We start from the raw sequence: 15157 nt of genomic DNA on the forward strand, positions 1-15157 counted from the left end.
ACAACCAAAAGAGCCTTTAGCCACAGTACTTTATTGGTGTCGTTTGTAGTAGACGCTGAAAGAATAAATCACGAGGTTAACAGTGGTGCACTCCAGCAGAACCACCATTAAAGACAAGACCAATTCAAAAATTCCCATTATAACACTGACATTGTATGTTGAAATTAAAGAGTTTTTGTTGCAATCTTAATTATGTATACAAAGATGGTACTGTTGAACTCAGATATAAACAATTTTTTATTTCACCCAAGTACAACATGGAAGCTAATTTCTACATATCTACTTAAGTTCTGTTTTCTATGCTCTCTATACACATTCTTGAGAAGTACATTTAATCTCATGGTTTCCATCGCCTGTATATAAATGACTAAAGGATTCTTAGCTCCTATCTGGGTAAGTTCTGAATTCAGACCCATATGGATGTCCCCAAATCACTCAAACTCAATATATCTCAAACACTAAAACTGATTCCTTGACTCCTTGACTACTTTCACCCAAGTACATGTCTCTCCTCTAGTCTTCCCAGATCAATTAAAGATAATTTCATTGTTCTAGTTGCTCAGGTCAAACATTTTGGAGCCCTTTTTCTTCCACATACTCTCAAATGCAAGCCATCAGCCAATTCTGACATCCAAATACCCAGAATCCAACTATTTCTCTTAATTTTCCACTAGTCTCATCCTAATTCCTGATCCCTGGGTTGGGAAGATCCTCTGGAGAAGGAAACAACAACATACTCTAGTATTATTGCCTGGGAAATCCCATAGACAGAGGAGCCCGGTGGGCTACAGTCCATGAGGTTGCAAAAAGCTGGACAGAAATGAGCAACTGAACTCACACCCTAATTCAGGTTATCTTCACACTTCTTTATATAGCTGCCTAAGTGATCTGCCTGCTTTCACCTTTGTTGATTTATATTCTCGTCTCTAAACAACCAAAACAATCCTTTAGAAAATTCATATTGTATCATTTCTCTGTTCAAAATCTTTTAAACACTCATAGTAAAACACAAAGCCTGTAGAGCTTACAAACTTCTATATGAGTCCTCCCCAAGCTAACTCTCTGAATTCATCTTCCACTCTCCCCTTGCTCATGCTTCTCTAGTCACACAGACTTCCTAGGTGCTGCTGGGACACACCAAGGCCTTTCTTGCTTCAGAGCCTTAATCCTCCTTCCTGAAAGGTTCCTCCCCAAATATCTGCAGAGCTCATTCCCTTATTTCTTTCAGATCTCTGTTTGCACGTCAACATATCAGACCACCTTACATGAGAAAGCATCTCTTACTTCTACTACCCTGTACCCTTTACTGTGCTCAATTTTTCTTCTTAAATAATTATTTCCTCATAAAATGTATTGGCTTTCTCTCCCAAATAGAGCATAAGCTCCATGAAAACAAAGCTTTTGTTCTCTTTTGCTCAATGCTATACCTCAACACCTGGATTTAGTGCTCATTAAATAGTTGTCAAATGAATTCAACTTTTCTTCCTGCCAAAATAAACTATACACTCCAAACTTTCTTGTCTAGTTCTCTTGAAAGAATGCCTAGTCTGTAGCCAGGCAAACATAGACTCAAACCTTAGTTTTACAAGGTATAATCTTGGGCAAACTGTTTAATTTCTCTGACCCTCAAGTTCATCATTTGTAACATGGGAATAATTACACTTACCTCACAAGGAAAGTGACAGTGTTGGAATTTGTCTAAATGTATTAATAGGTACTCTGACTCCAAAGTCAGTGCTTTATCCTGAACTGTTTTGGTCAGTTGGATGGAGTATTTGAAATGGAAAGATTCTTGGCAATCTGGTTTACGTGACTGTTGTTCTTAGAGGGGAGAAAAAGCAAGCATGCTGTCACATGCAGCATCCACATGCTAGAGTACACTGCTCTTTTAGGAGCAAGAACAGGGATCACCAAGACTGTAAGAGGTAGCTCACTGTAAATCGTCTGAGAAGTTATATTTAATTCTAGAAGTTATAATTAATTCTATACATTGTTATTTCTTCTGTGGTTCTGCTATTTGTTTTTTGTAAACATTTACATAAAAAACAAAAACAAAAAAAACTGCTCAGCCCGCATCCTGCATCATTTTCATCACCTCCAAAAAGTTCTACTGGCAAAAATGCTCCCCACCCTCAACACTCGCCATACATACCTGTATGTTTTTCTGGGCAACTTTGAAGGGAAATTATAATAAGCATCCTAGAAATAGATTGCATTCACACCTTGTCACAGCTATATTCATACCTTTGTTTGGATTCGGATGGATTAAGTATTCTAATAATTTGAGGGGTGGGGTAATAAACTGAAGTGTGAACTACTCCCCAAAAGAGGAAAGTGCCCTAGGAAAGCTTTTTTTCAAACTGTGTTTTAAAAATTGAAGTATAGTTAATTTACAATGTTGTGCTAGTTGCAGGTATAGAGCAAAGTGGGCTTCCCTGGTGGCTCAGACAGGAGACCAGGATTCGATCCCTGGGTAGAGAAGATCCCCTGGAGAAGGAAATGGCAACCCACTCCAGTATTCTTGCCTGGCTACAGTCCATGGGCTTGCAAAGAGTCAAACAGGACTGAGCGACTAACACACACACAGCAAGGTGATTCAGTTGTACATACACACTCATGTATATGTATTTGTAGATTTACATACCTAAATGTTCTTTTTCAGATTATTTTCCATTATAGTTTATTATAAGATAGTGAATGTATTTCCCTGTGCTATACAGTAGGTCCTTGTTGCTTATTTTAAATATAGTTAAGTGTATATGTTTATCTTAAACTTCTAATTTGTACCTCTCCCCCCAACCCCTGCCCCCAGTTATCCTCTTTGATAACCATAAATTTGTTTTCTATGTCTGTGAGTCAATTTCTGTTTTATAAGTCAATTCATATGTATCTTTCTTTAAAATTATTATTAAGTAAGCTTTTAATTAAAGGTTTGGGGGAGCAAGCCTGACTGTCCAAGTGAAAATTCATCTAGAGAAACCAGAGGATCTCAAACTATTTAATTTCTCAATCTGTGGATTTCTATCCCAATAGTGAATGAAGGATATTACAATAAATATATGTATAATATATTAAAGAAATTGAACTCAAATAGGTTGTTTATTAACTTAATTTGCAAGACTAATCTACACATGTCTTAAGGTTGAAGAAGCTAAGTGGAAGGATTTTTCTGGATTCTAGCCACAGTTAACAAACTATGGAGACCAAACAGAGCTTTTGCCTTCTCCCACAAAATGACTGTCAATTCTAGGAAACAGTCTTTCTAAAACCAAAAGGGTAAAAATTTGCCAATAAGTTTAGCAGACTTTGTATTCACTAAACACTTAAGAAAAGTAGAACTTTAAGATAAAGTCTGTAAATGGCATATTTACCATCAACTCTCTCAAACCTTAACATAACCTTAGTTTGTTCTTTACCAGCCAGGTACTTCAAGGGAAGCTGATCATGTACCCAGCTATAAAGATGAAGCCCAAATTCTCTTGCAATTTTAGGTTAGGATGAAGCTAATATTGAAGAGGTTACACTGGAGATACAGAGAAAACTTGGGTCCAAGGTACTATCAAGTAAGTCATGCATTGACCAATCCTGGAGCCCACCTTACTTCTGGCCTTCTTGTTACATAAATAAAAGATTGCTATATTGGTTAAGCCAGTTTGAGTTAAGAAACTGTTAATTCCAACCCCAAACTTTCTGATACCAAAAAACAAGTAGTTAAGATGTGAAATTAGCCACATATTCTAAATTTACTAACCAACTTGAATATAGAAAATAACCCTTGCTTTGACTGACCAACTACTTCTGTATTATAGAGGCTCTTGCTCCATTATTATCTGATTTTCTAAAAATGGTATTGGTAAACTTAGAAGTATGGTCTGAATTTGTATCTTTTCTTTCAAATGAAGTAAAAACGTTGGAAGAAGACTAGATACTCTTTCTTCACAGTGGCTGGCCCAATTCCTATTGGGCTGTTACATTAAGTTTTAAAATACTATTTCTCTAACAACAGCTATGTGAGGGTGCTTGGTAAAAACACAGATTCTTAAGAGGAGCTAGAGGATCAAAATCTCTGAGGGTATGGTTCTAGAGTCTGTATTTAGCAAGTGTTATTTTAACACAAATTAAAGTTTGATTAATAACTGACTAATGAATTTGACTAACAAATAAAATTTCTTAGTGGAAGCTGTCAGCTTTTACGAAAAGAATGTTGACCTAAGATGAAAGGAAAAAACAATGTGAAAAAAGTAATGATTCAAAATGCAGCTATAAAGAGAAAGAAATGTAACAGCAAAGTCACTGTCAAACATATAAGATAAAACAATAAGGATGTGGATTTACCAAAATGTCAGTAAATATACAGAATTCTGTAAACAGGCATCAGATATGACATATGAAATAATTTTAAGAAATACTTCCTACACTTGAATTTCTATATATAATGGGAACAAAAAAGCTGTTATTAATTTTTTAAAAATTATTCTTTCACATTCTGTGGGAATGGGAAACATTTACTTCAGAGACAGATGGTGCTTTTAAAAAAACATCTGTTTAGGCCTTTAATTATAAAATGCAAGGTGACAGCCCCTTGGAATGATCATTAGATGTCCTTCATTTGCAGTACTTTTTGGTTTCTTATGTTTTGAAATTTAAATTGAATTTAAATATCATTAGGAGGGCTTAGAATCTTAGTTCACACAGTCCCCACCACTCTAAGTTATGCCATGCACTTATATGAACTATCTAAAAGATGAGGACTTTGTTTTGTAGTCTCTGTTTTTTATTCTTGCCAGGAAAATCTCATGGACAGAGGAGCCTGGAAGGCTACAGTCCATGGAGTCACAAAAAGTCAGACATGACTTAAGTGACTGAGCACACAGCACTAGAGGTATCAAGATTAGAACAAAGAGACCCAAACTACTCAGTATAATAAAGAAAAGGGAGAAAGTTTTAGGGGGAGAAAGAGAGAATTAAAACAGAAAGAACTTCCATACGACCTAGCAATCCCACTGCTGGGCATACACACCAAGGAAAACAGAATGAAACATGTGTACCCCAATGTTCATCGCAGCACTGTTTACAATAGCCGGGACATGGAAGCAACCTAGATGTCCATCGGCAGATGAATGGGTAAGAAAGCTATGGTACATATACACAATGGAATATTACTCAGCCATTAAAAAGAATGCATTTGAGTCAGTTCTAACGAGGTGGATGAAACTTGAGTCTATTATACAGAGTGAAGTAAGTCAGAAAGAAAAACACCAATACAATATATTAATGCATATATATAGAATTTAGAAAGATGGTAACAATGACCCTATATGCAAGACAGCAAAAGAGACACAGATGCAAAGAACAGACTTTTGGACTCTGGGAGAAGGCGAGGGTGGGATGATTTGAGAGAATAGCATTGAAACATGTATATTATCTTATGTGAAATAGATCGCCAGTCCAGGTTCGATGCATGAGACAGGGTGCTCAGAGCTGGTGCACTGGGATGACCCTGAGGTATGGGATGGGGAGGGAGGTAGGAAGGGGGTTCAGGATGGGGAACACATGTACACCCATGGCTGATTCATGTGAATGTATGGCAAAAACCACCACAATATTGTAAAGTAATTAGCCCCTAATTAAAATAAAATAAGTTAATTTTTTTAAAAAAGCTAGAAAGCAAAAGAAATGAAGACTGGTTAAAAATGGTGGCAGGTTGTGATCTAAGGACAGAAACAGTCAGTGAAAAAATGTTGAACGGCTAAGAACTTTTATGGCTTCTTTCATTATTCCTAAACTTTCAGTAAAAAATCTAATGTATTCGATGGCAGTGCTCAATGAAGGCAAAGAAAGCAACAATGAGTATGCAGTATTTCTAGAAAGAAGCTTGCCTGTAAAAAGAGACATAAAGTTCTAGGTCTACTTAAAGAGAGTAATAGCAGGAAAACAATTATATATTGATGTAATGAAGCAGAAGGAGGGAGAAGTTTTAAAATATACGTAAAGAGGGAGAGAATAAATGATGGAGCAAAATTCTTAAACTGGAATATAAAGAAATACAGAAGGATGGATCATAGATAAAAGGAAGAAGGGCCCCCCATAAGAGATCAGGGGAAAGGCGTGGGAGGAAACACAGTGCAGAAACAGATAGATATTTTTGGGTAAGGAGGTGTCAGAAGCTGGAGGAAGTTCATACCTGATGGGCTCTATTTTTTTTGTGAAGTAGGAGTTGAGGGAACAGATCACTTGCTGCTACTGAAAGGAGTGCTAAGAGGGTCACAAGAAGAATGGGTGAGGATGTGAAATAGCTACTGTGAGGAATGAGTAAGCATTGATTTTGGATAACACTGTTGGCTCAATGATATTAAAGACTCTGACTACAGTAGCATGAATTCCCTGTGGCTGGTTTTATCCAGCAACAATCTAAAGCCCAAATTCCGTTCCGTTCCGTTCCGTCGCTCAGTCGTGTCTGACTCTATGCGACCCCGTGGACTGAAGCCTACCAGGCTTCTCCATCCATGGGATTCTCCAGGCAAGAATACTGGAGTGGGTTACCGTTTCCTTCTCCAGGGGATCTTCCCGACCCAGGGATCGAACCCGGGTCTCCCACATTGGAGGCAGACACTTTAACCTCTGAGCCACCAGGGAAGCCCAAGAATATAAATGCCTGCATTAATCTAGAATTGAGAAATGCCATGGACATACTCAAGAGTTGAGTTAGTAGTGGCCAGAAAATGGTTGAAGTGGTTGTAGGAGTAAACTGTGTAAAAACACAAGAGACAAAAGCCATGTTGATTATGACTAGGTCAAAGAACAGATGGAGTGAGCATTCAAGAGGTTACAGTCAGAAAACAAGTTATTAGGACTTAACCATTTCAGAGACAGCCTTTCTGAGTGAGAGTAGGAATGAATTTTTGAAGTGAGTGAAAGTGAAATTCCCAAGAATTTTTAGGAGGTTAAGGAAATGCAGGCTAGGTAAATGGATGGGTCATTCCCATGAATATAAAAATCTCCTTAAGTGATAGGAGAATCAAGTAATGTGCAGGCAGAAAACATAAACCAAAGAACAAGTAAAATATTTTAAATATTCTTCATTTTTACTAAAGGAATATCACAGTTTTAGTATCTCTCTATACCACTTCCCAGGTAGCACTAGTGGTAATGAATCTGCCTGCCAATGCAGGAGACACAAGAGACATAGGTTCAATCCCTGGGAGGGAAGATCACCTGGAGGAGGAAGGAAATGGCAACCTGCCCCAGTATTCTTCCCTGGAAAATTCCACAGGCAGAGAAGCCTGGTGGGCTATAGTCCATAGGGCCATAGAGTTGGACATGACTGAGCGACTGAACAAAAAGTACATTCAAAAAAGGCCTTTCCACAAACCCAAAACGTGTGTCAACTTAAATTGCAAAGCTATCATGGCATTTCTTCCTCAGATCTACTTCAAAAGTAAGTCTTAACTGAGGAAAGAGTCATTTTCTATAAGTGGCTATGATAATTTGAAATCAAGCACAATAAAAAGTTTTAAAAAACAATCTTCCAGGGCATTTATAATCAAGTTTTATCTCTTAGTCCAAAGACCTGCTGACTCTTTCTTTAGCTTAGAATTGTGCTCCCTATCTACTAAACAAGCATCTCTCCTTTTATACTTCAAAAATTTATCTTAATTTGGACACAGACTACCTCTCTTGGGGCTTCCCCAGTGACTCAAATGGTAAAGAATTTGCTTGCAATGCAGGAGACCCAGGTTCGATCCCTGGGTCAGGAAGATCCCCTGGAGAAGGGAATGGCAACCCACTCCAGTATTCTTGCCTGGAGAAGTCTATGGACAGAGGAGCCTGGTGGGCTACAGTCAATGGGTCGCAAAGAGTTGGACTCGACTGAGTGACTAACACTGCCTGCTCTTAAAGATTCAGCTGAGGTGACCTTCATTTAAAGTCCTAAGCACACCTGGATAGCGAGAGCTAGAGATCTGTGCATACAAATCCTTAAAACAGAAATAACATCTCAAGGCTCCAGTGACGCTTATTAGAAGAGCATCCACTAGGCACTACATTCCAGACCTGATTCCGTACCAGAAAGCCAGGCTGTTAATTCCTTAATCTGAAAATAGGTCATTAATACTTCAATTCTAAGACATCTCATCACTGTTTACTGGATGAAACAAGGGTCAGCACTAGGCGCCTTGGCCCAGCAATCAAGGCAAGAAGGAGGAAGGTCATGCAAACAAGCTGGTTTCTCCCTTTATGTTAGAAAAACAAATATTCCTAGGATACCTCTCAGCAACTTGCACTGACATCTCATTGGCAGCACTGTGCTACACATTGTTCTTATTTAGTCGCTAAGTCATGTCCGACTCTTTTGTGACCCCATGGACTATAGCCTGCCAGGTTCTTCTGTCCATGTGATTTTCCAGGCAAGAATACTGAAATGGGCTGGAATTTCCTTCTCCAGGGGATCTTCCCAATCCAGGGATCGAACCTGTGTCTTCTGCATTGGCGGTGGTTACTTTATCAGTGAGCCACCAGAGAAGTCCCATACGTGTTACATAAGCCATCCACAAATGAAAATAATATTAAAGATATAAAGTATAACATTTATTTTTCTTGTGTCTAAATAGAAGGAGGAAAGGGAGATGTGTTAAGCAAGCCAACCTACAGTGCATGCCACACCAGGAAAGAGCCAAATCAAGCTGGTGTATCTTATAATTTATTTTGAAGCATACATTTTAGACTGACTAGAATAAATAGGAAATTCTAAAGACAAGAGATCTGAATGGGATTTGCCTTTTGATGTTGAACTCAAGGAGCTCATCTGATCTTCACCATGAGTGAACACTGTCAATAAAAACTCTAGATACAATTAAATAAAATAAGACCCAAAGAATCTAAAGCTTCTTACCCACTTTATGAACCTTCACTGGGTTTTCATCTTAGGCCCCACCTGAAATACCTCTGGTACTCCCTAGGATTCTGTTTCTGGCATCCTCCTTTTCTGTTCTACTCTTATTCACACATACAACTTCAAGAATCTTCTGCATACTGATGACTCACAATTTTCAAACCATTCTTCTGCTATAGACCCATATTCCAATTATATGCTGGCTATCTCTGCCTGGCTGTTTCCTAGACATAATAATCTAAAGAACGTAACAGAGAATCTATTCCTGGCTTAGGGAAACCTGTTCTCTTCCTGTATTTTTTATTTCATTATGGCAGCACTAACCTGAGATCTTTGGAGTTGCTTGTATCACTACCTTTTCCTCACTCTATGTTCACCAAATCCTTTTGATTTTATTATTAAACACACTCTCAATTCCAAACTCTTCTCTCAATCCCTACTGCCATAGATCTACTTCAGGCTCTCATCAGCTTTCATCTAAACTACCACAGCTTCTTTTTTTCTTCATTGCTGCACAGATTGTGGGATTAGCTCCCCAAGCAGGGATTGAACCCAGGCCCTCAGCAGTGAAAGTGCAGAGCCCTAACTCCTGGACCACCAGAGAATTCCCCACAAACTCCTTTAAATTAGTACTTTTTGCTATCCTTTCTTCCCTCTTTCTAGCCCACGTCCTAACTTCTTAAATATCAGCCCAAAGAACAAATCTCGATTGTATAACAACATCCATTGGCTCTTAAATACCTAAAGGGTATAGATTCTTTCCAATGGTTGTAGCTTCACTTTTCATGCTCTTTTCCCCTATCTTCCTTTCCCTTCTTCCTCCCTCATATACGCTACACTCCAGATATACTTACCATTCTATACATGTCATACACTTTCAGATCTTGGGGTCTTTTTGTTTCTTGGGCAGCACAGTTGTTCCTTCTGTTTATGGAATATTTTACTATCTTCCTTCTTTAATTCTTATCCTTTCAAGTATATTCTTTACTTTAAAACAAATTCTTATCCTTTCCAGAAGATCAGCTCAAATATCACCACCTCTGTGAAGTTTTATTCATCTCTACAAAGCAGAGGTGTACATCTCTATTAAAATCCTTCATGATGCATTATAGTATCTATCTACATGTCTTTCCACCACTTTACCAGTATATATGTAGTATACAAAAATAAAACAAGTATGATATAAATGTTTGATGAGTGAATAAACCAATTCGTAATAAAATTGGGCCCAGTTTCCTATATTTAAATGGAAGAATTTACACTGCAAAATATTTTAGTGTCTCTAAATTATACCAATGATTAAAAAATAATATCTTGGGAACCAGTCACATTGTTGGTGAGACTACAGACGGGTATAATCTCTAAGGATGGGAATTTGTTAATTCAAAGTTTTAAAATGCACATATTCCTTGGGGAATTTTATATCTAAGAATTTATTTTATACTTACACAATTGGTCAAAAACCACATACAAGGTTATTCATAGAAGAACTGTAATAGCAAACCATAAAATAACTTAAATGTTTCTCGAAGCGACTGGTTAACAGTACTTACAAGTAACAGGTGGGTCTAAATGTATTTGTCATAAATTACTGCTTATTTAACTTATATACAGAGTACATCATGAGAAACGCTGGACTGGAAGAAGCACAAGCTGGAATCAAGATTGCCGGGAGAAATATCAATAACCTCAGATATGCAGATGACACCACCCTTATAGCAGAAAGTGAAGAACTAAAGAGCCTCTTGATGAAAGTGAAAGAGGAGAGTGAAAAAGTTGGCTTAAAGCTCAACATTCAGAAAATTAAGATCATGGCATCCGGTCCCATCACTTCATGGCAAATAGATGGGGAAATAGTGGAAACTGTGGCTGACTTTATTTTTCTGGGCTCCAAAATCACTGCAGATGGTGACTGCAGCCATGAAATTAAAAGACGCTTACTCCTTGGAAGGAAAGTTATGACCAACCTAGATAGCATATTAAAAAGCAGAGACATTATTTTGTCAACAAAGGTCCATCTAGTCAAGGCTATGTTTTTTCCAGTGGTCATGTATGGATGTGAGAGTTGGACTATAAAGAAAGCTGAGCACTGAAGAATTGATTCTTTTGAACTGTGTTGTTGGAGAAGACTCTTGAGAGTCCCTTGGACTGCAAGGAGATCCAACCAGTCAATCCTAAAGGAGATCAGTCCTGGGTGTTCATTGGAAGAACCGATGTTGAAGCTGAAACTCCAATACTTCGGCCACCTAATGCAAAGAGCTGACTCATTTGAAAAGACCCTGATGTTGGGAAAGATTGAGGGCAGGAGGAGAAAGGGATGGCAGAGGATGAGATGGTTGGATGGCATCACCGACTCAATGGACATGGGTTTGGGTAGACTCCGGGAGTTGGTGATGGACAGGGAGGTCTGGCGTGCTGCGGTTCATGGGGTCGCGAAGAGTCGGACACGACTGAGCAACTGAACTAAACTGAACAAAATAATATGTGAAGTGAAAAAAAAATAGAGAAAAATATGCAAAATATGCAAATATCAGTGTTTTTGAAAAAGAGGAGATATTCTATATATGCATAACAATACTGTGAAAGAATACATAAGAAATTGCTTTCAAGTGGTTCCTCTGGAGAGGAAAATTGGGAGCTACAGTCAGCACTGGGAGACTTAAGTTTCATTGAATATCCTATTTATCTTTGAAATTCTGTACCATTTGCATATAATAGTTAAATAAATGAATGCAATGAAGCTTTGCTAACAAAATGCTAATTGGTTCCATAAAACTTTATGATTAAGCATCAGAATATCCTAGAAATGATTTTGCAATCCTTTCCTGTTCATAGCTTTTTTTCCCCTCATGGGAAAAGTCTGTAGGTAATTCAGCTATTCAGTCATTCAAACAATCATTCAGGGATCACCAGGTGCCAGGGATACAAAGGTACAGAAGACATATGAGACTCAAACAGTTTCCACTGTAGCAGAAAGAATGAACATGTATTCAATATAAACAGTTATCTCTCCTTCAAAGCTTCTCCAATAGCTGGTAAGCATAAACCCAACCTTACTTTCCAGAGACTGCTTTCTGGGTTGCTGGCAGCAAGAATCACAGCCCATTACGAAAAGGGTAGGGAAGTGTGACCACGACTTAACGCAGGTAGCAGGTAAAAGTAAAACCTGGGAGCAATGATAGGCCAGGCTCTGGCCAAGTGATGGTGATGAAAAAAGAATAGTAACAATTAATGCAACAGAATTCTCCAACATGATTTTAAACAACTGGCAATATTACATAATAAAGCAAGACAGAAAAAAGAGTATGTATGAGTGATTAAGTAAATATTTTATACAGGAATTACTGACAAACTAAAAACATCCCCATGCTGCTTTCTCTTAAAAAAAAAAAAAAGTCCCTATTTTAACAATTACATATGACATTTATAGCAGCTAAGGATGAGAAGCCATCAGTGGTTTTTGCAACCATGTTAGAAGCTGAAGTGACGAAGCATTTAATATACATGTTGTTAATGTCTTCATGTACTTGCAGTCAAATATTATTTCTACTTTAGAGTAAGATACAAATAAGATTAAGTGTACTATGATTTTATGTCCATAACATCTTTACATCTGGAGATCTCAAACCATTTGCAAGCATTCATCAATTCCCAATATCTTGGTCAGGTACACTAGAGAAATAAGCTGGGGTGACTTCTAGCAAAAGTGATACAACGAAGGTGACTAGGTCAAGGTGAATCAATAAATCATTAACAGATTTGGAAAAAATATTTATATTCTAGTTCTTCCTCCTGGTTTTAAGTCATACTCCTATCACAACATGTTTCTTCTCTTATAAGGGTCTACTAGATATATTTATCTTTGATGTTAAACAAAAAAGATTAAATACAGTTAAATAAACATAAAATGAGTTTTAAAAATGAAGGACTAGAACTGGGGTGATTTTTCAATAAGGATTTGAGTTTTATTTTTTAGAACAGATTGAGAAAAAGCATTACTAAATTATAGGGTTAGGAAGGCCTATAATTGTCTATATTTTCCCATACATTGTTCTGTTTTTCTGTGGACTAAGTTATTATGTCCAATACCTTTTTTAGTCAGTCCTCAAACAAGCTTCCCTGCAATGCAGCTATTTTAATTAATAGAACAAATGTACAATGAACATCAATAAAATAATCAAAACCATAATTAAACATTCAATACAGTGTATTATAAGTAATTATTAGTTTTATATGGCAAAAGAAACCTCTACATTCTACAGGGAATTGAAGAGCATAATCAACTCACATAGTATTATAGTACATTTAATGATTACCACAAAAAATTACCATGTAAAAAGGAAAGTTGAAATGTTGACTACATAAACCTCCTAGCACTCTTTAGAAATTTAACTTTTATATTTTACTCTATTTAAAAAACTATTAATTTCTGACATTACTTTTGATTTATTTTAGAGCAAGAATCATTAGTTCCAAACAGAATTTGGTAAGATTTGAAAAGCTTTAAAAATTTTTTTAAATGAAACCCTGGATTATTATGTGAATTTCACTCAGTGAAACTGAAGGATTTCTTCCTAAATGCCTACCTGCGCATTGGCTTTCCTTCCATGCACCATGAAAAGTACCCTTCACCACACTCTAAAGCCGAACCTAAGACAACAGAAAAGCAGTAACTTAATAAAAACTATTTCTGATCTTTCCAGTAACAATCTCTATACAATGATTTCGTTCAGTGATAAACAATTTTATATCCTATTATATTACACGACAGGCCTTTTGCAGATGCACACTCATAACCCGTACCTAGTTCCTTTAAGATGACCATCCTTACTGTGAATGCTAAAACGATTATACGTAAAGTTGAGGGAAAGTGCGCAAACAGTCCCAATTGCTAGGCTACTCTTGTCTCTCTCCAAAAAGTACTCCGGAGACATTTAACTCTGACCGCACTATCAACGATTACCTACGGAGTATTCACCAGATACCCACAGCAATACTAGCATGATGGATCGGGTAGGGAAAACGCTGGCTTAACAACGGATCTGAAAGCTGGTGACTTGTCCTGAAGCGATATAAGAAGGAGCAGGTACTTGCCTTTAAAAATAAACAACTCCGTTTCCGACAGCCCAGACAGAACAGGGCAGAGAAACGATGGCTCCAATGCTAACATTCTCTTTACCAGCCCTTCCCTCAGTTCCCGAAACGATGTCCACCACCCACCTGGCAAGTTCTCGCTGGTCCCCAGATTAGGTGGGACGCACAGTATCCACTTCCTTCCCCCCAGATTCCAACCTCTGTCTAGGGAAGCTGTCCAGGGTGCGGAACCTCAGCCCTCAGGCAGAACAGCCCAGCACCTTCAGTGGCTCCGGGGCAGGGCTGCAGCCCGCTTGAACGCTGTCTGGTGCCCCGCAAGGCCCAGTCCCAGTGCCCCAGCAGTCCCTTCTCGGTGCCCACTGACAGGTGGCGGGCGAAGCACGGCCCCTACCCAATGGGCAGCCCCGCAACTTGGGACCACAGATTTGCAAAGCGAGTCCTAGGCGCTGTCCACTGTCCTCTGTTTTAAGACTGCTAACCTACCGGCTCCGACACTTTCTTCTCTGCCTTAGCCTCCTCTGCCTCCTCCGCCCGCCGCCTCCTCTCTGGCTCCTTCTCTGCCTCAGCTAGAGCAAAGAGGATGCCGCTCCTCCAGCTATTTCCTCCCCACCCTCGCCCCACTTCAGCCGCAGGAAGTGGTCCTGTTCCTAAATCGTTCCCTCTGGAACCCACATACTTTACCAAGAGGTTCCGGCCCGGATCAGGAAGCAGCTGTGCTCTTTGTTGGGGGCTTGGGTCCCCTCAAAGACTGCCTGTCCTTGTACCCAGTTCCTTGTATCCCGAGGATGTGCGAGTTCATTGCTGAACTGGCAGTATTTGAATACTGAAGGCTTCTCCTTTCTCCTTTGTTTTCCTCAGCAGAAGTCATTAGAAAGATGGGAGGAGTCACAGAAAGCCAGGAATTGATTTATTTGTAGCTGGTACGTCTCCTGTTGGCACAATTTTTTCTCTAATTGTGGGTTGAATGATTGACACATGTCTACATGTGGTTGACATATATCTATGAGGCCACTCCTATGTGCAAGCTGCTGAGGATCCTCAGACAAATCAGAAATAGACCTGATTTTCCAGTTTTCCCAGGTTAGCTTTCAAGACACCAGGGTTTTATTGAGGATTTTAAGGTTATGTCAGCTTGCCCTTTCACTTAGTATTCTATAACAAACACTTCACCAA

General features: G+C 38.5%; 1 protein-coding gene across 2 annotated transcripts in view; it reads right to left on the bottom strand.

The window, feature by feature from the left end:
- KLHL20 (kelch like family member 20) overlaps positions 1–14604 on the bottom strand; it is a 55761-nt gene extending 41157 nt beyond the window's left edge. The window contains exons 1-2 of one of the 2 annotated variants that reach the window (XM_055419223.2): positions 14111–14453; positions 13477–13540 (exon numbers count right to left, since the gene is read on the bottom strand). In XM_055419223.2, coding sequence (XP_055275198.1) covers positions 13477–13499 — 23 coding nt within the window. In that variant the 5' untranslated portion in view covers positions 13500–13540; positions 14111–14453. The other variant, XM_055419222.2, reaches the window with a different exon arrangement.
- Between the last annotated feature and the right edge of the window lie 553 nt (positions 14605–15157).

This window comes from Moschus berezovskii, chromosome 17 (genome assembly GCF_049115385.1).
Source record: "Moschus berezovskii isolate FMDL1 chromosome 17, NW_MosBer_1.0, whole genome shotgun sequence".
Classification (NCBI taxonomy): domain Eukaryota; kingdom Metazoa; phylum Chordata; class Mammalia; order Artiodactyla; family Moschidae; genus Moschus; species Moschus berezovskii.